General features: G+C 41.1%; 2 protein-coding genes across 2 annotated transcripts in view; one reads left to right on the top strand and one right to left on the bottom strand.

Annotated features, from left to right (window-relative positions):
• The window catches only part of LOC115867756 (uncharacterized), a 303,449-nt gene extending 284,392 nt beyond the window's left edge, over positions 1-19,057 (bottom strand). The window contains exons 1-4 of the mRNA XM_060289897.1: positions 18,782-19,057; positions 10,961-11,073; positions 7,700-7,865; positions 6,955-7,052 (exon numbers count right to left, since the gene is read on the bottom strand). The gene's annotated coding sequence lies outside the window, so the exon portion shown is untranslated. The remainder of the gene's footprint in view (positions 1-6,954; positions 7,053-7,699; positions 7,866-10,960; positions 11,074-18,781) is intronic.
• Positions 19,058-19,207: 150 nt separating this feature from the next.
• RGS2 (regulator of G protein signaling 2) lies at positions 19,208-22,552 on the top strand. The gene is made up of 5 exons (XM_030884129.3): positions 19,208-19,367; positions 20,395-20,496; positions 20,598-20,659; positions 21,241-21,407; positions 21,688-22,552. The coding sequence occupies exons 1-5, from the start codon at positions 19,258-19,260 to the stop codon at positions 21,880-21,882; spliced, it is 636 nt and encodes a 211-aa protein (XP_030739989.1). The 5' UTR covers positions 19,208-19,257; the 3' UTR covers positions 21,883-22,552.
• Positions 22,553-26,589: the final 4,037 nt, after the last annotated feature.

Genomic DNA, 26,589 nt, shown 5'->3' with positions numbered 1-26,589 from the left:
TCCTTCCTCTGCAATTTTCTGGAATAGTTTCAGAAGGATAGGTGTTAACTCTTCTCTAAATGTTTGGTAGAATTCACCTGTAAAGCCATCTGGTCCTGTACTTTTGTTTGTTGGGAGTTTTTAAATTACTGATTCAATTTCGGTAGTTAATTGGTCTGTGTGCATTTTCCATTTTTTCCTGGTTCAGTCCTGGGAGACAGTACCTTTCCAAGACTTTGTCCATTTCTTGTAGGTTGTCCATTTTATTGGTGCATAGTTGCTCATAATAGCCTCTTATTATGCTTTATATCCTGTAACTTCTCCTTTTTCATTTCTGATTTTATTGATTTGGGCCCTCTCTCTTTTTTTCTTGATGAGTCTGGCTAAAGATTTATCAATTTTGTTTATCTTTTCAAAGAACCAGCTTTTAGTTTCATGGATCTTTTCAACTGTTGTTTTAGATACCACTGTTTGCAGACAACATGATACTATACACAGAAAATCCTAAGGAAGCTACCAGAAAACTACTAGAGTTCATCAATGAATTCAGTAAAGTTGCAGGATACAAAATTAATACACAGAAATCTGTCACATTTCTATACACTAACAACGAAACAGCAGAAAGAGAAATTATGGAAACAATCCCATTTACCAATGCATCAAAAAGAATAAAATACCTAGGAATAAATCTACCTAAGGAGACAAAAGACCTGTATTCCAACAAACTATAAGATGCTGATGAAAGAAATTGAAGACCACACAAACAGATGGAAAGATATACTGTGTTCTTGGATTGGAAGAATCAATATTGTTAAAATGACCATTCTACACAAGGCAACCTACAGATTCAATGCAATCCCTATCAAATTACCAATGGCATTTTTCACAGAACTAGAACAAAATTTTTTTAAATTTCTACAGAAACACAAAAGACCCCAAATAGCCAAAGCAAACTTGAGAAAGAAAAACAGAGCTGGAGGAATCAGGCTCCCTGACTTCAGACTATACTACAAAGCTACAGTAATCAAGGCAGTATGGTACTGGCACAAAAACAGACATATAGGTCAATGGAACAGGATAGAAAGCCCAGAAATAAACCCACGCACTTACGGTCAATTAATCTATGACAAAGGAGGCAGGAACATACAATGGAGAAAAGACAGTCTCTTCAATAAGTGGTGCTGGGAAAACTAGACAGCTACATGTAAAAGAATGAAATTAGAACATTCTCTAACACATATACAAAAATAAACTCAAAATAGATTAAAGACCTAAATGTAAGATGAGATTACCATAAAACTCCTCAAGGAAAACACAGGCAGAACACTTTGACATATATTGCAGCAATGTTTTTTGGATCTGTCTCCTTGAGTAATGGAAATAAAAACAAAAATAAACAAATGGGGCCTAATTAAACTTAAAAGCTTTTGCACAGCAAAGGAAACCACAAACAAAATGAAAAGACAACCTACAGAATGGGAGAAAATATTTGCAAACAATTCAACGGACAAGGGATTAATTTCCCAAATATACAAACTGCTCATACAGGTCAATATCCAAAAAACAAACAACCCAATCAAAAAATGGGCAGAAGATCTAAATAGACATTTCTCCAAAGAAGACAGACTGATGGCCAACAGGCACATGAAAAAAAATGTTCAACATTGCTAATTACTAGAGAAATGCAAATCAAAACTACAGTGAAGTATGACCTCACACAGGTCAGAACAGCCAGCATCAAAATGTCTACAAATAATAAATGCTAGAGAGGGACTTCCCTAGCAGTCCAGTGGTTAAGACCCCATGCTTCCACTGCAGGGGGCATGGGTTTTATGCCTGGTCAGGGAACTAAGATCCTTCATGCCACACAGTGCAGCCAAAAAAAAGAAAAAAAAGGAAAAAAAAAAAAAAAGCTAGAGACGATGTGGAGAAAAAGGAACCTTCCTACACTGTTGGTGGGAATGTAAATTCGTACAGCCACTACCCAGAACAGTACGGCAGTTCCTTAAAAAACTAAAAATAGAGCTACCATAGGATCCAGCAATCCCACTCCTGGGCATATATGTGGAGAAAAGTATAACTCAAAAAGATACATGCACCCCAATGTTCTTAGCAGCACTATTTACAATAGCCAAAACATGGAAGCAACCTAAATGTCCATCAACAGATAAATGGATAAAGATGTGGTATTTACATATATATACACACACACACACACACACACACACACACACACACATACATATACACAATGGAATATTACTCAGCCATAAAAAAAGAATGAAATAATACCATCTGTAGCAACATGGATGGACCTAGAGATTATCATACTAAGTAAGCCAGACAATGAAAGACAAGTATCATATAATATCACTTATGTATGGAATCTAAAAAAATCATACAAATGAACTTATTTATAAAAGAGAAACAGACTCACAGACACAGAAAACAAACTTGTGGTTACCAAAAGGGAAAGGGGTGGGGGGAGGGATAAATTAGGAGTTGGGGGTTAACATATAAACACTACTATATGCAAAATAGATAACTAACAAGGACCTACTGTATAGCACAGGGAACTATATTCAATATCTTGTAATAACCTATAAAGGAAACTAATCTGAAAAAGAATATATATACACACACACAGGTATAACTGAATCACTGTGCTGTACACCTGAAACTAACACAACATTGTAAATCAACTATACCTCTATACAAAAACAAAAAGAAACAAAACAAATCTTGATGAAAAAAATCAGGTAAGGTTTTAAAAGCTGCCCTGGGTAAAAAGGGTAATTAGTCTGGGTAACTCCAATTATGTTAATTCTTTTAGTAATTGTCAGATTATGGACACATGATTATTCCACTTAATTTGCCAAGTGATCTTCCCAGTGTGCATCTACAACGTTTGAGTTTTCTATAATTTCTTCCTTTATAAAACAGAGATGATATTGTTCCTTCCTTATTCTCTGTTTTTATTTGGGGGAGTAGGAAAAGCGCTGAACCAGGATTTAGGAAAGTCATTCTAGTACTGGAGCGTCACTTACTAATACGTGACATCATACTAACCTCAGTATCCTCATCTTTAAAACATAATGTTATTTCGCTTTTCTACTTCATATAGTTAAAAATAATATATGATCCAGCAATCCCACTCCTGAGCATATATCTGGAGAAAACTATAACTCAAAAAGATACATGCACCCCAATGTTTATATATTTATAGTTACAAATAACCATGAAATGAGATAATGCACATGAAAATAATCTCGAATTGTAATACCCTATATAAAACTAAGATGCTATTAGCAGGACTTTACAGTGAAAGCCAAAGACACTATTTGGGCCTATGAATAGTCACAGCTCCATCATTTATAGATCTTAGATATGACCTTCAGTTTTTAAGGACTCCAAGTATTCATGTTTCCCTAACCCCATTAGCATATATCAGTCAAAAATCACTGACATTATGTTCCAGAAGCCTAATTCTTATTCCATGAAAGCCTGACAGACCTAAAAAGGATAAAAATCTGGCCTACGTTAATGCCTACACTCAATTATATAATAGTGCACATACCAAAGATATCCAAAATGTATTTCAGAACAGCAACACTGGTTCTCAAGTAGCAAAATTAACACAGGCCTTGTCTATTTCCTCTTCTCTAATTGTTAACTGGCCACACTCTCGGACAGTCTTTTACCAATGACCTTCCTATTGACATCGACTTTATGGCATTCTGCATCTTTTGCAAATTTTGCTATTAGGCTTTGCATTACATGTGCATTGTATGTTAGTGATTGTTAATTACCAAGACTACTATGAAGTAGGAAGAGGGTTCTGAGTGTAAAATGCATTGGTTTTCAACTCATTAGTGGATGTTTTCCTATTTTGATGGCCTTAGCATCCCTGTGCACTCAGTGTGGAGACTATAGTAATGAATACTCAGATAACAAGGGCATCCTATTCCTACCTCAAAAGGTTGTTCTGAGAATAAAGGTGAAATTCTGCTTGGCACACAGTAAGCCTCAATAAATGTTGCTTACTGGTAGACAGAAGGCAGTAAGCAGAAGCCATGAGGCAGAAACAAGGAGGGACAAAAGTAGTAACCAATTATGGAATAGGAAGACATCTGCAAAGGGAAGCAAGGAGAGGAGTGCTGAGTCACAAGCATGACAGACAAGTACAATCACCCTTGGCTCCCAGAGCTGGGCCAGATTTTGAGCACTGCAGCCTTGCTCAGAGTTTCCTGGCTCTCCCTTCCGACTGCGTGTACACAGTGACAATACACTGCTATCACCTGGGGTAACCGACGATGCCTCAACCACGAAATAACCAAACACACCAATGGGATCTCTTTGTTAAATTTTAGTCAACCAGACTTGCCTCTGGGGGAGATACTGACAAAAGAAACGTTTCTTTCACTGAATGAAAGAGCCCCTTTCTTTTCTGATTTAACTGAGTCTCTTAACTGTTCTCTTCCTTCACTTTCAACAGATCCCAAAGGATACTTTCTCCACCTTCATGGGAAACACACACACACACACACACACACACAGTTTCTTGGTAATATATTAAGTGTGTACAGCACTCCACAATTTACAAAGCATTTTATTTCACATCCAGGAGAGGAGAGTATAAAAATAACAAACTCTGGGAATGGAATATAGGATTTTCATTTTTAATGAGATCCCTAGATGACTAGCCAATCCTTTTCTTTCACGTTTTTTCACTCACTAAACAAAAATCAAATTCCAGTTTTACCTTCCTAGGAATATCTGCCCGTCATCTGAAGTTGTGGGTGTGTAAACACTCTTGAATCACACACATATAAACAGTCTCTTGGTTTATTATATAAATTACTGAGAATAACATTCATGGGTTTTCTATTAATTAACTATTTCATTCAACAATTATATTGACCATGCAATTACCATGTGCCAAGCAATGTATTCAAGGCTGGATTTCACCAGCTCAACTTTCACGACCGACCTTTTACAAGCCATAATTACACAGCCAGGGTACCCATGAGGAGACCTACTGATGACAACCCAAACTGAGCTTCCCATGGAAACATCAATTCTACAGTGGAGCAATTACAGGCTTGGGATTCAAACTCTGGCTCTGCCGGACTTCCTTGCTATTTAGTTGGGGCAGCTTCTTCAGGTCTCCAAGCATCTGTAAGATGGAGATAATAGCACCTACCTCACAAACGTGGAAGGATAAGAGAGAATGATAATAATATAGAGTGCCTGGTCAGTGTTTGGCACATATAATAGGTGTTCAATAAACAAAGCCTACTGCCTTTATTATGAAAGGGCCAGACTTTTTTCTAAGGAAGATTCTTGAAAACCCCATTCTCATGTATTTTTTTTACAGCAGGTTCTTATTAGTCATCAATTTTATACACATCAGCGTATACATGTCAATCCCAATCGCCCAATTCATCACACCACCATCCCCATCCCCCCGCCGCTTTCCCCCCTTGGTGTCCATACGTTTGTTCTCTACATCTGTGTCTCTATTTCTGCCCTGCAAACCGGTTCATCTGTACCATTCTTCTAAGCTCCACATATATGCGTTAATATACGATATTTGTTTTTCTCTTTCTGACTTACTTCATCTCACGTATTATTAACGTTCTCATTTTTCAAATGGAGAAAAATTAAGCTCAGGGAAGTTAAATCCTTCATTCATGTATCAAGTGTGGTCAGTCCTTACTGTGTCCAGACAAGGGCTGTTCTCTGCAGATACAGGGATGCAAAGGACAGAGTCTCTGGCCTCAAGCACCACTGTCTCACAGAGGAAACGCAGGAGAAGCGAACCGCCCCAGAAGAGGGAAGCATGCGGCCGGGGCAGCACACAAGTGAGCTCGCTCAGGACGCGGGGGGGGCCTCGAGGAGGCTCTCCAGAGGGGGTGTCCCAGCTGAGTCATGACGGAAGTAACGTGACAAAAGCAGATACTCACTAGCAGCCTGGTTTGAATGAAACCAAATCCTTGTCTCCTAGACCCGTGAGTGTCCCACTATTCCACAGCTCCTGTGATTAGATTCAATTAACAAGGATTTTCTTAGCGCTTGCTTTATGGAAATGTCTGTACTGGATGGCAACAAAGGTGAATCATCATAGTTCTTATCTCACGATAAGACAGACATACAGATAACAAACTCAACCAATACCAAATCTAAGTTTGACCTTCAAAATCAGGTGCTGGACTTTCTGCTTGAGCTTTCACCTAGTTCTCAGACCCTTGGTGTGGATGCTAGTAATTCCTCCCGTGCCCTGGGGAAGCAGCTCAACAACACTGCCCACCCTGTGAATTGCCCCACGCAGCAAAGCCGGGCGGATATTATTCACCACCTCATCTGTGAATTACGATATAAATTCTCCAACTTCTGCAAAGGAGCTTCTTTTATTACTTGTAGGTACCACGAATTCTATATTTCACTGTGCACAGTGTTTCTGCTTCCTTGAAACTGTTCACAGTGGAAATATTTAAAATATTTTATTTAAGGTATCTACATCTTTATAACTGAATTTTTTCTTTAGTTTTCTTTTGAGTGCTTTCTTCAGCAGATTTGGGGACCAGAATTATGCCTGCCTCCAAAAAATTATTGGAGAGGGCTTCCCTGGTGGTGCAGTGGTTGAGAGTCTGCCTGCCGATGCAGGGGACACGGGTTCGTGCCCCGGACAGGGAGGATCCCACATGCCGCGGAGCGGCTGGGCCTGTGAGCCATGGCTGCTGAGCCTGCACGTCCGGAGCCTCTGCTCCGGAACGGGAGAGGCCGCAACAGTGAGAGGCCCACGTACTGCAAAAAAAAAAGAATTATTGGGGAAACTTCCTGTCATTCTGTGCTTTGGAGCGATACAGGAATTATCAGACCCTTAGCAGTTTTATTCAGCTCATCTGAAAAATCCATTGAACCCTGAAGTCACTACTCACTAACAGCAGTGCTCCCCATTCAGTACAGACTCACCTTCACACGCCTTCTCAACACTGCACTCAAATAGCCACTGAGTGACAAACGTTCATGGGTTCATTTATCTTCAGTCTTTCTTCTACTGTATGTGGAATCTAAAAAGTAAAACAAACGAATGAATATAACAAAACAGAAACAGACTCAGATACAGAGAACAAACTGGTTACCAATGGGGAGAGGGAAGAGGAATGGGGCAAGACAGGTGAAGGGGATTAAGACGTACAAACTACTAGGTATAAAATGAGTAAGATACAAGGATGTAATGTGCACCACAGGGAATATAGCCAATATTTCATAACAACTTCATATGAGTATTATCTATAAAAATATTGAATCACTATGTTGTATACCTGAAACTCATGTAATAGTTGATTGTAAATCAACTATACTTCAAATTTAAAAGAAATTAAGACAAGTTATTTTCTGTGTATGGCTTTGACCACATTCCACAGCTTTTCGTAGATGACTGTCCCATTTTAATAATTTCTAAATAGGCTTTGACTTTTATTTTTATTTCCTCCTTGGCTTCCAAGCTCTTCATCTCATACACTCTCCATATAAAACAAAACCCAGGGAAACACAGCATGTGGATCACTGGTACACCTTCTAAAATAATGTAATAGCCCCCTCACCCATGACGCCTATAGCACACCCTTGTTCAAACCTGTTGCTCCAAAAAGGAAACTTTTTCAGGTTACATTGAGGACACTGTCCACTTACTTCTCAAGAGGAGCCAACTTACCTGCTATTCAAGTCTGATAGGTTTTTGCTTCCATTTGGTCCTTTCTGTTTCACATATTCCCCAAGTTCCATATTTCTTATACGTCAATGGTACATTTTCCTCTTTTACAGCAGTCCTACAAAGTTTCCTGTTGACTTTTCTTCTCTCTCTTTTTAATTTCAGTGGACTGTGGGAAAGAACAGGAGGTAATTGCACAGGCTCAAGACAAGACCTCAAAGCAGAAATCCAGAAGAATTTTTGACCTCTTTTAAGTGCTACCCAATTGATCATACTCTTAATAAGGCTTTCTTATTTGTTTTCCTCTTCCTGAACCTAAGAAAATTATCTAAACTGATAATTGTACATATTATATATTATAATGTTATAATAAATTGAACATTACAATCCAAATAATGCAATACTGCTTATATGCGAACAGAAAGTCAGAGTTTAAAAGCAGTGAAAGTATAAAGGAAATTATTTTCTATCATTATGAAAGTTTTAAAACCATTAGAAAATGTTCTGTTTTCTAAAATCTACAATGCGTTAGGCCTCAGTCCATTTGTCTGACGGAAGCAAAAAAGAGGCAACCTATTACATAATGGTCCAAACTGGAAATTCCTAAAAACAAGAAACAAGCTACTTTTATATTAGATCTAATTTACTATTAAATTGTCTAATTAAGACAAATACACACACACACACATACACACACACACACACACACACACACACATATACACATCTATATGGCTTCATTCAAATATATATGGTAAGAGACAGTGAAAGGAAAACAAATGATAATACCGTGTGACCTTTTTAATCCTGTGGGGCTTTTTTTTTAAAACATTTTTATTAGAAGAAATGTGAGATTTTTCACACGTTCATAATGTTTTAAATGAATAGCCTCTAAACCTGTAAACCTATTTACAATAGGTAAAAGTCAGATTTTTAAGAAAAACAACAAATAGATTATTTCATAAATTGCACAGAGAAAAAATACCAACAGAAAGAATAGAAAACTTACAAACACTGCAAAGTTCAATGTTAGTATGGAAAGTTTATAAGGTTACAATAGGAATTTAATTACAGATATGGAGAACATATGAACCTCTGGCACAAGTCACACTGGTAACAGATGTCAAACGCCCTGGAAAAGTTACCATGCATGCATTCATTCACTCATTCACTCATTCATATGTCCACCCATCCACTCCCTCAGCAAATATTTACTGAGGATTCTCTATGTTCCAGGATATAATAATTTTTAAAAAGAAGAAGGAGAAGAAGAAGGAGGGGGAGGGAGAGAGAAGGGGGAGGAGAAAGAGAAATTGTCTAGTGATGAACAGTGACAAGAAACCAGGCAATTACAATTCATTGTGGTAAGTAAATTAACAGGTGCTATGACAGCACTTAAGAGGAGCACCTTATCCAGGTATGTCAGTGGAGGGAAGAAAAGTGTGTAGGTGGTGTACACAAAGAAAGTTCACTTAAGCGATACCTGGAAGAGTATGAATCATACAGAAGAAAGTCAGATAAAGAGTGGAAAGAATGGAAAAAGGTCCAAGTAGAGGTAACAGCATGAGCAAATGGCTAAAGGAAAGAGGAAGCATAGCACGTGGAAGGAACTACAAAATATTCAGTAGGCAGGGGCATAGAGAGCAAGGCAGCAGTGACAGAAGATCACGTAATAAATGAAAGGCTTTCAGGGGCCAGATAGAAAGGATCTTGTAGGGCAATTTAAGGAATCTGGAACTTAAGGGTAATGACAAGCCATTAGCGATTTTAATCAGAAAAGCAATAATGACCAGACAAGTGTTTTAGTAGAATCACGCTGCCTGAAAACGGATCATTCATTAGAGAGGATCAATTAGCAGGTGAGAGATCACTTAGAAGTTTTGCCTGGATCCATAAGAGAGATGAAGAGAGAATCAGGAAAGTGGAAATGGAGTAAAGAGAAGTTTATAGTTTCAAGATACATTTAAGAAGTAAAATTAATAGGCAGGATAAACTTGATATGAGACTGGGAGAGGGTGAACTCAATTTGTCTTTGGTAACTGAGATAGAGAACAAAGGCAAAGAAACAGGTTTAGGAAATGGGAAATGCTGTTTTCAACAAGTTCACTTGAACCGCCTATGAGTCATCTAGGTGAATCAAGCTAATGGACAATTAGCTAAAAAGGTCTGAGATGAGGAGAGAGACGAGCAGAGACATTCATCAGCACACAGACCACAGCTGAGTTTATGGGAGTGACTGCATAGCGTGAATGTGCAGAGCAAAAACAGAAGACATCTAAGGAACTTCAGCATTTAAGGGACAAACAAGCAGATGCTGCAAAGAAGGTGGAAAGAAAACCCTCTTCCCAAACAGAAAGTCAATTTGATATCCCTATAAAAATTCCCTGGCTTAGATCTGGGAGACCCACAGAGAACGTTCTCCTGACCAGCTTAAACTCACGTCTTTGCTAAGCTTTCTAACATTTGATAGCCACCATCACCCGCTCACTTCTCTACCCTCCTCCAAAACAACTGACACACACACTCTTGCCTTTTCATCAAGTTCATAAGCTCTTCTCTCCTGAAAATAAAAAACAGTCTGATAAGAAGGTCTGTTTATATATTATATGACAAACAAACATTAAGTATTTAATGTTTGAAAAAAAAAGGGAGACGCTCCACCCGGGTGGTAGTCTCACAAAGCAGAGACACCTCCCTCCAGAAGTCCCTCAGGTTTGCTACAGTCATCCACCAGCCCAAGGGATCATGATGTTCCCCAAGGGGCAGGACAGCCAGGGTCTCCCAGAGGTGGAAAAGAGAAGACAAAGAACAAATTGACAAGCTGACTGAAATTCTGTAGCTCTCAGCTGCAGCAGGGTGTTTCAGGACAAGATAATTAAAGGCTTATCACCTTTTGGAAAGACAGCACGAAGAATGACTCAGAGCATAATTCCCTGTACCTTGACATAAATGTTGATTTATTCTTTCAAGAAAACTCTACAATATGTTAAAAAAAAAAATTAGCACTCTTAGAAAAAAACTGTCTCAGTCCTGCCAAAGATGAACTTTTCACACCAGCTTGAGCCCCACCAGATTCAAAATATGGAGTTTACTCACATATTTCCTGCTCTTCAGAGAGAGAAAAATGAAGACCTGCAAATATGAAGAGGCTTCCCTGGAATCCTGCAGTTACTCAGCATTTGGTCCTGCTGAATCAGTGTCTTTGACACCCAAGCCGTCGTTATTCCCATTGGACAGTGTATGCTGCGAGGAGTTTCTCCTCACCTGGTCAGCGGAGTGCAGGACTTCGGGAATGCTCGTTTAGCCGTCTCTGGGTTGGTGTCCACTGCAGTAAGAGTTCATCTCTGCCAACTCACGCGTCCCAACTTCACAGTGACCTGTGAGCCAAGCCACAGAAAGAGAAGAAATGGGTGACTAGATCAACTTCTACTCCATATCCCAATTCCGGAAAACCTACAGTCTCCCTCAGGATCATGTCTCCGAGAAGAGAAAAGGCCACCAAATGAAATGCCGACATCTCACAGTCAGGGTGAATTTTTAAAAATGCAAATTGGACAACTGCTCTCACAGCCAAAACACTGGCTGTTTTGTGCTCTGCCATTACCATGGGAATGACAGACCAGGTTTTACCACAGATTACAAGACAAGGATGAGAGATTCAAGGGGCAGAGCCAGGCACTGAGCAATACCAGCCTGTATCCGCTGAGCTCAAGACACAGGAGAAATCCAGCCAAGACCTGCAGAGCCACCCAGCCTCGCCGAGCCTGACTGACCAATCTCTAGCCTACTCCAAGCCGTATAAGTGAGCCCAGCCAGGGCAGGTGAAATGCCCAGCCCAGGCAAAGCCAGTGAACTCCCAGCCAACCTGCAGGCTCATCGCCAAAAAGACTGAGCTGTTAAGTGAGCCAGACAAAGCTTGGATGTCTCACAGCCTAAGGGTCAACTTCTGGGAGGAAAAGCTGCATCCAACATCTAATACCTCCAGAGATGATCATTCTGAACAGAAGCACCCTGAAGGGCTTCTGTATCATCAAATGTTTTACCACCTGCAAGAGTTTGAAAACATCATGTTTTCTCTGGTCACAGTTGGACTGCACATTCTTGAGGAGTGAAAACTTTTTAAAATTCCAATTATTTATTTCTTATTTTTCAAAGGTGAAATTGGTGAAGTTGAAGCCTCTCTAGTGTCCTCCATAATCTGTCCCCCATCCTTTCCCACATATGCTCAAGGCCATCCTGACGTGGAGGGGCTCTGAGAGCAGGAAGTCTTCTATGGCCTGTTTGGGCAACGGAAGACCACCAGGGCCACAGAATAAAAAGGTAGTCAAGAGAAAAAGAAGTATTAGCCAATAATTTATTGTACTTGTCCCCTCTACTTCCCCTGCATTGAGGTCTACCCTAGTTACCAGACACAGGACTGGTTCCGGGCACACGCTTGCAGGTGTTGTCTACACTCTGTGCGGCCATCAGAGTCCTGGTAACCTGCATTGGCTCAGAATAGCCTAGGGGGTCTGCTCATGGCCACGATGCTCTGTGCTGCCCTGGTTCTGGACATGCTGTACCAGCCAGTGTCCGCCCTGCTAGGGAACATTAAACTAGACCTAGAGCCCATGGATTACTGTGGGAGATGGTGTTATTTATAGTCAGTCAGATTTTTAATAATTAAAGCCTACCTTACGCAAATAAAGACAGAGAACTAGCTACTGAAGTTCCTGCCCTTCTGGAGAAAAGACATCAAAATTTTGTCAAGTTTAACCTAATTCAAAAAGAATTTGGGGCTTCCCTGGTGGAGTAGTGGTTGAGAGTCCGCCTGGAGATGCAGGGGATGCGGGTTCGTGCCCCGGTCCGGGAGGATCCCACATGCCACAAAGCGGCTGGGCCCGTCAGCCATGGCCGCTGAGCCTGCGCGTCCGGAGCCTGTGCTCCGCAACGGGAGAGGCCACAACAGTGAGAGGCCCGCGTACCGCAAAAAAAAAAAAAGAAAAAAGGAATTTGAAGGACGTGAACCAACTTTAATGGAGGCCAGACTCAAGAACAAACTATCAGCAATAGAAAAACTGGAGGCCAATAATAAGGAGGTGGAATCTCCAACTCCTTGCTTAGGCTTAAAATACAGACCTTTACAAAAGAACTTAGCAAAAAGATATCTAAGCACTTAGAACAAGTTGACATTCAAGAAATATGCAGTCTTTGAAAAATTCATCGAAACCCATGCAATATAAGTAACTACAAGCAAAACAGCCTTTAAAGTGCACCAGAAAATCAAAGAACAACTTCAGACAGCACTAAAAAGATGCTTCAGATGACAATTCCCATCTTCGGGGAAGTATATAACTGCTTTCACAAGAAGCTAAAGAATGGACAGGAAGAGTGAGCAAACTTATTAATCAGAAAAAAAAAAAAAAACCTAGGGGGCTTCCCTTGTGGCTCAGTGGTTAAGAATCCACCTGCCAATGCATGGGACACAGGTTCGAGCCCTGGTCCTGGAACACCCCACATGCCGCGGATCAACTAAGCCCGTGCACCACAACTACTGAGCCTGCGCTCTAGAGCCCGCGAGCCACAACTACTGAGCCCGCAAGCCACAACTACTGAAGCCCGAGTGCCTAGAGCCCATGCTCTGCAACGAGAAGCCACCACAATAAGAAGCCCTCGCGCTGCAACGCAGAGTAGCCCCCGCTCCCCGCAACTAGAGAAAGCCCGCACACAGCAACGAAGACCCAACACAGCCAATAAATAAATAAATAAACCTAAAATTCTACTGCATCTGGAACAAGTTCTAAATGATTAAGAAAGATTATTACTCAAGATGAGAGATCAGTCTGCAGTTCATGAAGAAGGCAACATGGATGCAGAACCTTGAAACTAGATATAAACAAACATATCAGAAAATGAAGACTTCTAATAAGATGAATTCAAAGCAGTTTTGATGAAACTGACTCATGTTGCTGGGTTAAACACGGCTGATCTAGGCTTGGCTAGGCCAGGTGACTATGCTCACCTTCACTAGGTTTATTTTAAAATTTATTTAAAAACTCCTGAAGAATGTGAAACCAAATGTACACTGCATTAGCTGAAAGAGATAAAATAACTGAAGCACTGAAAGTCTGTAAGTCTCCAAATAAGCTTCGCTATGATCAGAAAGGGGGACGGTAGGGGGGAGAGGGGAATGTACTTAGAGAGGAACAGGGAGAACCACCAGAGGCAACTTAACATCCTTCCTATACTGCGCTGAGAAAAATAAATGAATTTTCACCAAATATCTAATGTAGAGAGAATTCACCTAGTGAAGATAGCGGAGAATTCTTTCAAAATATCAGTAGATGGAAATGTCAGCATGTGAAGAGCTAGACATTTCCAAAACATTTTTCAGGAAGAACTTACAACATTTCCAAAAGTAACCTTACATCCCTGATGTTCCCAATGGAGCATTTGGAAGAGCAAAAAGGGAGCACCAGGGAACCCCATGGATGAACAGACACCCAGAAAGCAGTGGCAGCAGGCAGTGATGGCACAGAGTCCAGGGCCTAGAGCCTGGTGGAGAGCAGATGCATCCTCCCAGGGACAGGACCACAGACAGAAGAGCCCTCCACTGGCCACCCCCATCCTTAACACAGTGTGTCCTACACTGAAGCAAGCCAGAACTTGCCCTGGTACTCCTCGGACTGGTAGATACTCAGGGCCTTCTGATTCAACCCTTCCACCTGAATGGAAGACCTGCCACCCTAAGAGTAGCAGCAAATAGTGGGTGCTAGGAAAGCAACAACAAAATGGGAAAAAGAGACATCTGGAAGAAACTAGTCCCACTACAAAGTTCTGCTGAACACCGGGTCTGGGCACTATGAGCTATCATCAACCCAGACACTCATGCAGTCCCCGCAATGTCTTCTTTTCACTTCCTCGCAAAGGAAGGCTGCTATAATTACTTCCACCCTCAAGCTATGAAGCCTAGGCACAAGAAGGCTAAGCAATTTGCCTGGGCTCATAACTAAAATAATGCCAGGAACTGGGAACTAAAGGCAAATATCCCAATTATGGACAAAACCTCCAAACATCCTGCTCTGCTAAGGATAATTTATGAAAATAAAGGCAAAAGTACTGTGTCTTTTGAAGCTGTGGACGTGAGCTCAGCATTGAGGACTTGAACATTTATAACGAGGCAGTTGAGTCAGGGCCTACTGGTATCTCCTTGAAAGCATTGCTCTTTTATCAGTTAATTCGGTTAAGATCTGGGAATTTTTGTTGGTTTAAAAAAATGTGTTTGGGAGAGAAAATCCACGAGGTTTTAGGTTCTTGCAAAGTAGTCCATGGATCAAAGACCTTTGAAAGCCAGTGTCTAAAATGAATTAATACTCCCTACATAAGAAGAGTCAGCAAGCTGGAAATACCAGTACAAATGGATTCCTTATTTACTAGATGAAAAGAAGCCTTTCTTCACACTTAAAAAAAAGATTCTCTGCAATTGATATCATATAGACCTTTGAAATCTTGTATATTATGATGCCAATATCCCAAGATTTCAAAACAGTAATCAATAGACACTTGACATTTTCATGATTTGACAAAATTCTGTGCACAGAAATTAAAATCCCAGGAGAACAAATGCCAGGAAAGAAACCCCTAGTTTTACTGCAGTTAATAAGGCAATATGCCATCTATGTAACTTATTTCATCAGAAAGTGTTTCTAATCGCCTACTCTCCCCTGAGATTCCATGTGGCCCACTGTCACAGAAGAGAGCGGCAAGAGGCAGATACTGGAAACGGTCCCCCAAACCTAGACTTCATACTAAGTGTTCTTTAACTACAGGAACCTACTAGAGGTATTTCAATATACATTAGGATTTTTATTCGGGAAGAAAAAAAAAATCTGTAATCCTCCTGTTGTCAGTTTCCAAAGAGAATCCAGGTGCTTTACTTAGTAAGAGGGAATTATTAAATTTAAGAGGGAATTATTAAATTTAAGTAGGCCCTGCCTGCATCTGAAGTATGACATACTTCATACGATGGGTGAATTTAAGGCAGAGCCATGGAAGTGCTCTTACTGAAATTACCAATACAAGGACTAGTAAAATCGTTAACTCCTCTATAATACATGTCAAGTATTTGGTTGAAACTCTGATTCATTCCTGACAAAAACACTTTCTCTCTTAACAACTCCGAGTTACGAAAATTACCTTCTACGAAAAAGAGCAATTATGAATTTTAAATCTCAGACCATATTAGGAGTGAAGAGTAGAGTACATAATCCTGTGGGATCATAAATTCATTCATTGTGGGGTCATATGTTCCATCTGTTAAAAGAATATTCCACCAATTAAAGTTAAATGAGAATAAGACCAAAAAGAAAAAAAGGACAAAAAAGACAAACAAAATGAGAAGACAGGTGTCACACTTCCTCAAATACACTCAACAACATGAATACTAAAAGTTTTCATTATTTCCAATTACTCATCACACCGTTTGACACAGGGCACTTAATTTCCTAATTTTTTTTCCTTTTTTTAAACTTCTCACCAATTTAAGATTTCATGAGGTAAGCAACAGGTTTACAGCTTTTACAAATTTAGGAACTAAGATATCTTACTGACCAAAAAAGTAAAACACAGAGTAATACACAGAATGACCCTTTTCTTTTAAAGCATATATCCTGTTTCCTAAAGCACAAGTATGAAAGTTATTATGTATAAATATTTTCAGATAATAATAGTTCTTATTAATAAATAGCATACAGCGGGTGCGGAAGAGAGAAGTATGGCAGGGGACACTTTTGCTTTCGGTAATCTCCTTTTGGTGTTACTAAAAACTTGTATTTTTTGTTTGCCTTCTTCTGTAACTCAAATTTTTTTAGATACAAAAAGTTCAAGGACCACCCTGCAAGCTTCCACCACTAACGCGCTCAGCAGACAGCCTCTCCAGTAGAGGGCACGGTAGACTCAACATGGGAAATGTATGTGTAGTTCATCAAGCCACTCTCAACTGAGGTTTTGCTGTGCAGTATTTACATCCTACTGCATTGTTTCTGCCTCCAACGCAGAATGGAAAGCATGTGTCATCTTCATATTAAGCAATCCCATTTACCTAAAAGCTACTCCCAACAACAGCAAAAAAGGGAAGTCAACACTGCAGTTTTCGCTTTAAATGTACGTCTGCCTGCCTTAACTTCAGCTGTCATTCGGAAATGGTTTGCAAAAAAAGCCAATAGTTATATTAAAAACTTACAAGAAACATCTGGAATAGTCTATATTTAAACCAGCTACTTACATGGATATACATATACATTCACGACATACATTCACTGTCGTGAATGTATTGAGATGATTAAACTTTTCTGGCTTGAAGATCTCTGAAAAAGTTCAAATCCTAAACAGTTTACTTATTTTCTTATTTGTTTTTTACCCAGGGAACATTTATAAAGTATCTGTTACGAGCTTGATACTCCACAAAGCTGTGACGTTATCTTGAATTTTACTTGTACTTACACATTTATAACCTAATAAACCCTGAATTAATCCTTTAATGATTTTTCTACCTTGAATAGCTATGCTTCCAGATATTTCCTTCTTCCACGCACATGCAAATTTTAAAGAAAAAACAAACTTTTGTATAGTACTTTAAAATTTGCAAAGGCCTTTCACGAAAGATTCCCATAATATACAGTGAGGCTGGCAAGAAAAACACATTCATTACTCTTAATAGAGATGAGAAACTGGTGCTCAGGGAGGTGGGATGCGACTGCCCCAGCAGTTACTTAGCATTTACTGGTGAAGCTGAGACTCTAACTACGTATCCTGACACAAGCCCAGCTCTCTCTCCTTGCTGCCTCTGAGTCAGAACTCCTGTCTTTTCCACTATGAGTGAATTCTACCATCCAAGGTTCTAAGTGAAAAACATATTGAGGTTTAAATTAGCAAGAAAAAGCTAGTGTCTGCATATTACACATAGTTAATAAATAAGTACTGAATCATCAGAAAGTGAAAATAGCTGTAGGAAATATGCAAAGTTCTTTCAGAGATGAAGTGCATAGGCTTGAGAAAAATTATATTCTTACATTTCACAAACATGCTTTCAAGTATTTATTACTGAAATCTAAATGATTTTCCTTTCCATAAGTGAGTACATGGCTGTCCTCTTTAGTAATAATTGCAGGTTTTACTCTCCAAGTCAAACTGGGAGCTCCAACTACTGGCAGCTCATCATAAGAATATGGTAAACTAGTCCCCATTTTCTTTTAACAGTTCTAATGCAAAGCAGAGAGAATATTTGCAGTCTAATACCTTGCTGTTAATCTCGCTGTCTACTTAGACGCTTGAGGGAAAACCACTAGAATATTCCACCGTACGGTTCTAATCATGTTATCTGATATCAAATCATTTTGGAGTTGAGATTATCTACTTGTCCTTACCCATCAAACCGTTTAACTCGTGCTACAGCAAGATGATTTTTGAAGACTTCATAGACTAAGCTTATTCAAGCAAGCTGTTAACTTCTCCCTCCCTCCACCGCCACCTCTCCTTTTTGCCAATTAAATGTTCTGGTAAATTCTAAGGCAACTAAGAATGACTCAGGAGAAAATCTTGCATCCTTGCACTCTTACACTGATTCGGGTGTATGACAGCTGCGAGGTCTTGGTGTTTCCCTCTATCTCATCGTAAGGAGGTCTGTGATTTCTCTTTCTGTTCTGGAAGGACAGGCAGCCAAGGACTCCTGAGGGACAGTCTAGCAACCCCACGGACAGACCCAGCCACGTGCCTGCTGGTGATCAAAACTGCACACCCAGTGAAAGCACTTTCTCCTGTCCCTTCCCTGACTAACGTTCATCCCCAAACGTGCTACGAGACGCCCAGGCAGAACGCAAAGTCACTCACACCACCTGCCTCTGGACCGTCACCTTTCCTCCCATTCACGGTTTCCTTCCGCAAATTAAACGGAGTCGCAAAGAGGAACGGATGAGGGTCTCCCCACGGCCTCAGTTTGCATACCAAGAAAGGAGGCGTGGGGAGAGGGCGTGCGCTCCAAAAAGGGGGAAACACATCCTAATTCAAAATAAGGTAATTGCGTTCGGGATCCCAGCAAGCAACCTTTACCTGCTGGGCAATCGTCGCTCGCTTTGGGGTCAGAGCGTGGGGAAGGGGAGGGGATGGAGAAAAGGACGGGGAGGGCGAGCGCCCCGGCCGGGCCTGCGGCCGACCTGGCTCCCTGCCTCCACGGCCCTGCGACCCCGCCCGGCCGCCACAACTCGGCAAAGGTGTCTGGCGACCACTCGGCGGGAAACTTCTCAGCTCCCACACCGGCCCGAGCCTGTCGCCGCGTTTGGCCCGACTGCGCACGACGCCAGGGCCGCAAACGTCACCAGCTCCCTCGCTTCCAGACCTTTCGCTGGCAGCCGTGACTGCGCAGACGGGCGCTGACCTCGCCCCCGTGCCCGGCTGCAGCTGGCCAATCGGCGTCCGCTGGAGGCGGGAGGGGCATCGTCAGGCCCCGCCCCCGCGTCTCCTTCTTTTATAAATACGGCGCCGCCCGCCCCGCCACCCGGAGCAGTAGCCTCAGTCAGAAAACGATAATGCCTAGTGCTATGTTCCTGGCTGTCCAGCACGACTGCGGACCCATGGACAAGAGCGCAGGCACCGGCCCCAAGAGCGAGGAGAAGCGGGAGAAGATGAAGCGAACCCTGTGAGTAAGGCTTTCTTCTCTCCCCCGCGCCACTCCTGCAGACCCAGCTGTCCTGGGCGGCTGCAAACGCGGTACATTTGCGCCTGGAACTGGGTACCGTGCACCTCTGCAGGAAAAAAAAAATGTGGAAAAGGTTAATTTGTTAAGTAAGGTTTAAACCTGTGTGGGTATTTATTTTGTGACGTGAGCGAAGGACTCTCGGGTAGAGTTTAGAAACTGCAGAAAATTATTGATGCAGAGGCGGTGGTAGATGCTGGTTGGCTTTTTGTCCCCCCTGCATCGAAAATGACTTCAGGGAATCCTGCGGCCGAAGCGCGTCCCCGGCATTCGTACGTTGCATTGTAAATTTTGATCAGCTTTACACGGCTGCTGCGATGTAGATATTTTTTGCTGATTCCGAATATATTCTTTTAAAATATTTTCTTTTTTTTAATTGAACAACAGATCTCACCCACTCAGGACTGTGGAACAAATAATTGTTCTGCATCATCTTCTTAAAATGAGTGTTGTAGTTGGGGGAGGAGGACGGGCCATCTCACACACATACATTCATTATGCACAGCTTCTAGGGTGGTCCAGAGCCTCCAGCTCGAAGGGTAGAAGGGAAGTGAGCACAGGCTGGTTCAGGGCAGTTCCACTGTGGGTTTCATCAAGTGTGAAATGTCTCAGAATTGTAATTAACGTTGCAGACAAACTGCTGCCTTCTGTGGGCCAGAAATAACATCTGCTTTTTGAACTATGCAGACTAGAGTCATAAAAATACCCTATAATTGTAGGTAGTTCTACCCTTAGTTTTAAAACTAGTAATTATGTTCAGATGAGTGGATGAAACGAGTGTGTTTAGTATATAGGTGCTGGGTTTAAATGTTAAAGGTGTAAGACTGACAGGAAGAGTTGTTTTGTCTTATTTGGTTTGTCTGTAGCCACAGGGGGCAACTTTATTTGGTAAAAATGCCTTCAGCTGCATTGGCGATTTCAAGTGTTGCCACTAAGTGAATATCCTTTTTTTTCTTTTCTTTTTTTTAAGATTGAAAGATTGGAAGAGCCGTTTGAGCTACTTCTTGCAAAATTCCTCCTCTCCTGGGAAGCCCAAAACCAGCAAGAAAAGCAAACAGCAAACCTTCACCAAGTAAGTTGAAAATCTTGTACTTGCGAATGAACTCACTGCTGAGCTGAAAAGGGAACCTCTGACTGACCTGCCTGAGCTAATACGCAGAACTTCTCTTGCAGGCCTTCTCCCGAGGAAGCCCAGCTGTGGTCAGAAGCATTTGATGAGCTGCTAGCCAGTAAATGTAAGTTAACCTCTTGAATTTGATCCATTTCAAGTATCAGGAGACTCTAGAAACGTTGTGTCCACACAGCAAGAGCAGCTTGCTCAAGGGGAATTTTACTTTACAATCCCCATGACATGAGGCGTATTCTTCTCCTTTATTTCCCAGTGATTAACCAGGAAAATGCATGGCTTTTTCACTCAAGGTGGGAAAAAAATTAGCCCAAAACTGTAATGGCAGTTGCTTTTTGTTAAGGTTGAGTCAGGTTATCCATTGCAAACAGTGTTTTCAAGAGACGTCATTCCCAGAGAACTTATGGCTCCCCTATAAATATTTGAATTAACAGCGAAGCTAAGTATTTATATATTTTTGTAGTAGTGTGCCAACTTAAGCGTTTTGCTGACTGGTATCTTAGTCTTTAAAGAGCTAAATTCTGAGGGTTACAGGTTGACTGAAATCTAGAAAATTGCTATCATTTAGAAATAATAAAATATGGGGCCAGGGGAGTGGGAGTTCTAGGAAAAAACAGAAGGGATTATTTGGTCACTCAGTTCACTGTATGCATGCTTTCTTTCTCCCCCCACCCCACCCCACCTCCCCAGATGGTCTTGCTGCATTCAGGGCTTTTTTAAAATCTGAATTCTGTGAAGAAAATATTGAATTCTGGCTGGCCTGTGAAGACTTCAAAAAAACCAAGTCACCCCAAAAGCTGTCCTCAAAAGCAAAGAAAATATATACTGATTTCATAGAAAAAGAAGCTCCAAAAGAGGTAAGGGGAGATAAAAAAGTTCCTCGTTTTAGCATGTTTTAAACATTCTCAGCACCAAAGTGAAACGGAAAGAATTGAAGAGACCTCAAATTAAAAGGGGAGTGGGGTAAATGTTCTTCCCCTACTTCTACTTTCAGGGAGGTTAATTACATTTCTCCAGTGACTTGGCCGGTGAAGCTAATCACACATTATAGTTTTTTTGTTGTTGTTTTCAAATATTAAATAGATTAATCTCTTAACTCTGAATATGGAATAAACCACTTTTTATCTTTTATTTCAGATCAACATAGACTTTCAAACCAAAACTCTGATTGCCCAAAACATACAAGAGGCTACAAGTGGCTGCTTTACAACTGCCCAGAAAAGGGTGTACAGCTTGATGGAGAACAACTCTTATCCCCGTTTCTTGGAGTCAGAATTCTACCAGGACTTGTGTAAAAAGCCACAGATCACCACTGAGCCCCATGCTACCTGAGATGAAAAAGGGAACCCAGAAACGAGGACATTTCATTTTTTTCCTAAGGGGAAAGGCTGTCACCTGCCAAAAAAGACTGACCTTGAATTCAGCCTGGGTGTTCAGGAAACATCACTCAGAACTATTGATTCAGAGTTGGGTAGTGAATCAGGAAGCCAGTAGCCGTCTAGGAGAAGCTGGTACTGGGTCAGCTTCCGTAACTGATGGAGCACAGGGAAAGCGTGGTCTATACGTGGCATGTCTCATGCTGGAAAAGCAGGAGCTTGAGACTGAAAGATAACTATGTAACACTATTGGTCCAGAAGCATTTACAATCAATAGGTCTGGAGTTATGTGGCCTTAGTGAGCTGGCTGTACATTTTTCCCTAAATCAGTCCTTGTTACCACACAGTGGTTTAGCTGTAGTTTCTTTAGTACTAGGTAACACATGTTTACTATGTGCAAGGGTATTGAAGTTCCTATGACTACAGATCATCAGTACTGTTGTCTCATGTAACTCTTAAAACTGAAACAGTCTGTTTGAATTGTCAATTGGTGTGTGTAATAGAATGAGTGCTGTTGTGTAGAAAACGACAATGTCCATTACGAGTGCCAAAACTGTCCTGATGGCAGCTAAACTTTGAAGTGGTCTTTGAATACTTTTAATAAATTTATTTTGATAAATAATGTTATTGAATATTTGGTCCAGATGTGGGTTGGGGTGGGTTTTTCTGGTAACTGAATATGGCAGATACAAGGTGAAATATCTCCTCTCTGGTGAAGAAGAGGTGTCAGTTGATGGGCCTGTTTAGTGAGGATTGACAATCCTCGGAACTGAGAAATTACAGCTGCAGGGAAGATCTGCTCCCATCTCTAATGCTTTCGTAGGTCAAAGGAGGTCAGGTCACATCTTTAGAGCCACCCTGAGATCAACCTTTCTAATATAACCTTGTAAAAATCAAACTTATTAGTGAAAATACGGCAACATTGGCTTTAAAGCCTTTCGTGAGTATTAAAGATCAGCTAAATATGAGAAGTAAAATGATGTAAGAGACAAAGCACCAGAATTATTCACATAACTAAGCTGCTCAAATGAAGAAAGAAACCAAATAAAGAGGAAAGCAGGCCTTTTTACTTCCCTTGGTTCCAAGTGCCCCCACAGGGTAACGGCATGAGCTTCCAAGATCCATGCCTGAAACTGTTCACTTCCGTGATGGATCAGTACAAAATCAGAATTTCCCTGATTTGCCAGCCTTCATTTGGCCAATAAAGAATCTGGAGACTTCCCTGGTGGTCCAGCGGTTAAGACTTCACGCTCCCAATGTAGGGGGCCAGGGTTTGATCCCTGGTCAGGGAACTAGATGCCGCATGCCGCAACTAAAAGATCCTGCACGCGGCAATGAAGATCGATCCCGAGCACCGCAACTAAGACCTGGTGTAGCCAAATGAATATTTTTTTTTAAAAAAAAGAATCTGGTTATGTTACTGCAGCTAACGATGAAGGTAAGAAGCACGCTTTTGTGGCTTAGACTTCACCTCGAAGTGTGCTCTTTCCCTAGTTGAGAGAGAGGCCTTGAATCTGTTATTTTCCAAACCAGCTACTTAGACAAGGCATCCTCTTCTCCAGCAGGCTGCTTTTTCAACCTTCTTGATGATGGTTTTCATTTTGAAATGAAAGAGGAGGGCGAACACTCGTCTTGGAAAACCTGAGCCCGTGTACTGACTTCTCACACCTTTGTGACCTTGGGAGTCCTAATCTGCCCTGGCTCCTTAATTCACACCTTCCTGCCTATCCCACTGGTTCCTGTGAGGTAGTAAGGGGCTTTAGGAAGTGTAAAGCGCTTTTTAGAACGCTATCCTGATTTGCCAGAAGAAAACTTGACCTCCCCTGGTTTAAACTGTTTCCCTGGTGCTTGCACTGAACTTCACCTTCACCCCACTTTCTGGGACCAACGGGCACAAGCTCCATGAGAGATTTGAACTAGTCTACTCCTGGGTCACCAGCAGCCAAAACAAGACATAACAGGTGCTCCATCAAGAGTGATAGAGTAAAAATTCTGAAGGGTCACTGAAAGAGATTTCTTTGGAGAATAAATATGTCAGGTCTGCACAAGCCTCAACTTGGACAGGTTTTGGCCAACAGAGAAACCCAGGAGTCACGCCACATATCCAATTTGTCACCAAGTCCTATTTTTACTTCAGGTCTCTCTCCAGCCTGCTTTCTGTCACCACCCTGATCAAAGGTACCACCATCTTCCCCGGGCAACCGCAACACTCTCAATTCACCTACCCTCAACTCACTTTTCCCCCCTCCAGTGTGTTCCCTGCTTTTTAACTCTAGGAAGCCTCTCCACCCAGAAACCTGATCTTGTCTCCTGTTGCTTATAAACCCCTGACAGGTTTCCCAAACAATCAGGATAAAGGCATCATCCTTAATATAGTCTAACACCTGCATGGGCTTGACCCCCTTCTTCCACTCCATCCATTCTCCACCACCTGTCCCCCAGCTCTCTCTGCCAGCCTCACCAACCTACTTCTCTTCCCCCGTGGGTGCCATGCCCGCTGGTTCCATAGGACCTTTGGGCATCATAGGCCCTCTGCATAGAATGCAATTTTAGCTCTTACTCATCATTCACAGATCGGTGCAATCGTCACTTCCTCAGGGAAGCTTTCCCTGACCTCCTTACCTGGGGCAGATCCCCTTTTAGATGTTCTCATAGCACCAGATTCTCTAATTCAGCACACTTAATAGAATTCTCATTAATTTGTATGATAACTAATAATTCTGTCTTTTCCCCCTGGATTGCAGATGTCACAGTTCAAGGACTCCGTGTCTTTTTCTGCTCACTGCCTGATCCCAACACCTAGCGCCTTGATGGGCGCACAATGCCAGCTGCACTAATGAATGCATGAATATTAAAAACTCTTAAATTTTGGCGAAAGTATCTACCAATGCACAAGGAACTAAGGACAAGGTTTTAAAAGCCCCATTGCCTCAAACATCTGAAAATATCTGCAGAGCTTTTTTCTTGGCAAAGAAAAATACCTCTTACTAAGCATGTTCTCTATAACTTTTGACCTTTAATAGAAGGAGAAGCCAGATTAGAGTAACAAGAAGCAAGAGTTCTGACCGTTTCAGGGCTGCTAAAAGTACAGACTTTATTCAGGTGGTATTTTCCAATGTTCTTTCGTGTAGAACAAGCTGAAATAGATTTAAGTTTAGAAACCACGTACCTCCACAAATAAATATCACTTAATGTTCCCATTTGTTGGAGTTCGTACACTTAGACTCCACAGTCCACTCACTTTGCTAATATTTCATTTTCCATATCTTTTAAGTTCAGAAGCATTTCAAAATGTAATTTCATACAGTCCCACTGAAAAAATTAGAATTGTGTATTATCTGTCATGTGAGCCCAGAGAGGCAATACATGAGTTTCAACGTGGTGATTTAAAATGATCGCCCAAAATTTTATAGGAAACAGGTCTTTGGTAGAGGGTTTGTTTGCCCACATTATTTGATCATTTCTGGCAGTGATTCTTACCTTGTGGGGTTGCAGAGTGACGAGGCTGTGTTTTTGTCAATGGCAAGGTTGAGGTTTGGTCTACATTTCGGCATCGGATCCAAGGAGTAGCTTGGAATTGCTTGAGGCAACAATAACAGCCCCAAAAAGCTTCTCCTGTGACCCGCTTTTAAAATCTAAAACTATATCTTTAATGTTTTCCAGACTCTCTATTATTGAAGACCATTATTTTTAAGAACTGCATAGTGTTGTGTAACATATGCTTATTATAATTAATTCTCCTCTGTTGAACATCGTAGTTTTTCTATTCTATATGTTTTATAAACACTACGGTTAATTTCCTTAATTATGTGAGTGTATACACATTATGTACTTGTATACATATTACCTATATGTGTCTGTGTAAATGATATATGTATATTAAAATTTTTCATCTTAAAAAAAAAAGAAAGGAATCACTAGAGGAGTAAGCAGTACATACTAGCCTACGGCAACAGCATTGAACAAAAGCCTGATACTACCCATTGGGGGCCCATGATTCAGTATCACCAGAGTACCTGGCAGGATAAGGCCGGGATGGGTGTAGAAGCATGGCCCAGAACCAGGTGATAGAGGACCGTCTTGAATACAAAAGGTTAGGATTTTATTCTGAGGTGATGGATACCAATCTCAAATGTACAAAATAACCTGGGCAGCAAATGAAGGATGAATTGGAGTCAAGCAGATGAATTAGGAGACTGCAGTTATAGCCCAGATGAGACATGCCATGTTGCCTAAACCAGGACGTTGTCACCAAATAATTCAATGTACTGTGTTGGCCAAAAAGTTCGTTCGGTTAGTGAATCCATTGTACAATAAAGTTCTTGGTGAAAATGAAAAATGTGTCTTTTATTTTTACTTAAAACCGAACAAACTTTTTGGCCAACCCAATAAGTTAACAGCAAATTATACATCTATGCAGAGCACTGATCTCAACCACACAGGGGATGGTAAGACATTGGTCCTCTAGGAGGCACCAATTACGTATCTGATGAAATAATGCTCCAAAAGTAAAACATGAGGTGGGCCGTGATTGGCGATTAATTATCAAAAGAGAAGTGCAAGACCCTTTAGACGGAATGAATCAAGAAACAAAGTGAAGTGGCAATTTTTAGCAGATTTAAAAAATGGGTCGATTAGCAAGGATGAAGTGGAGAGCATCAGA

The sequence above is a fragment of the Globicephala melas genome, chromosome 1 (assembly GCF_963455315.2).
Source record: "Globicephala melas chromosome 1, mGloMel1.2, whole genome shotgun sequence".
In the NCBI taxonomy this organism is placed as follows: Eukaryota; Metazoa; Chordata; class Mammalia; order Artiodactyla; family Delphinidae; genus Globicephala; species Globicephala melas.
The sequence above is the reverse complement of the archived record's forward strand: the minus strand, read 5'-3'. Positions and strand labels throughout refer to the sequence as shown.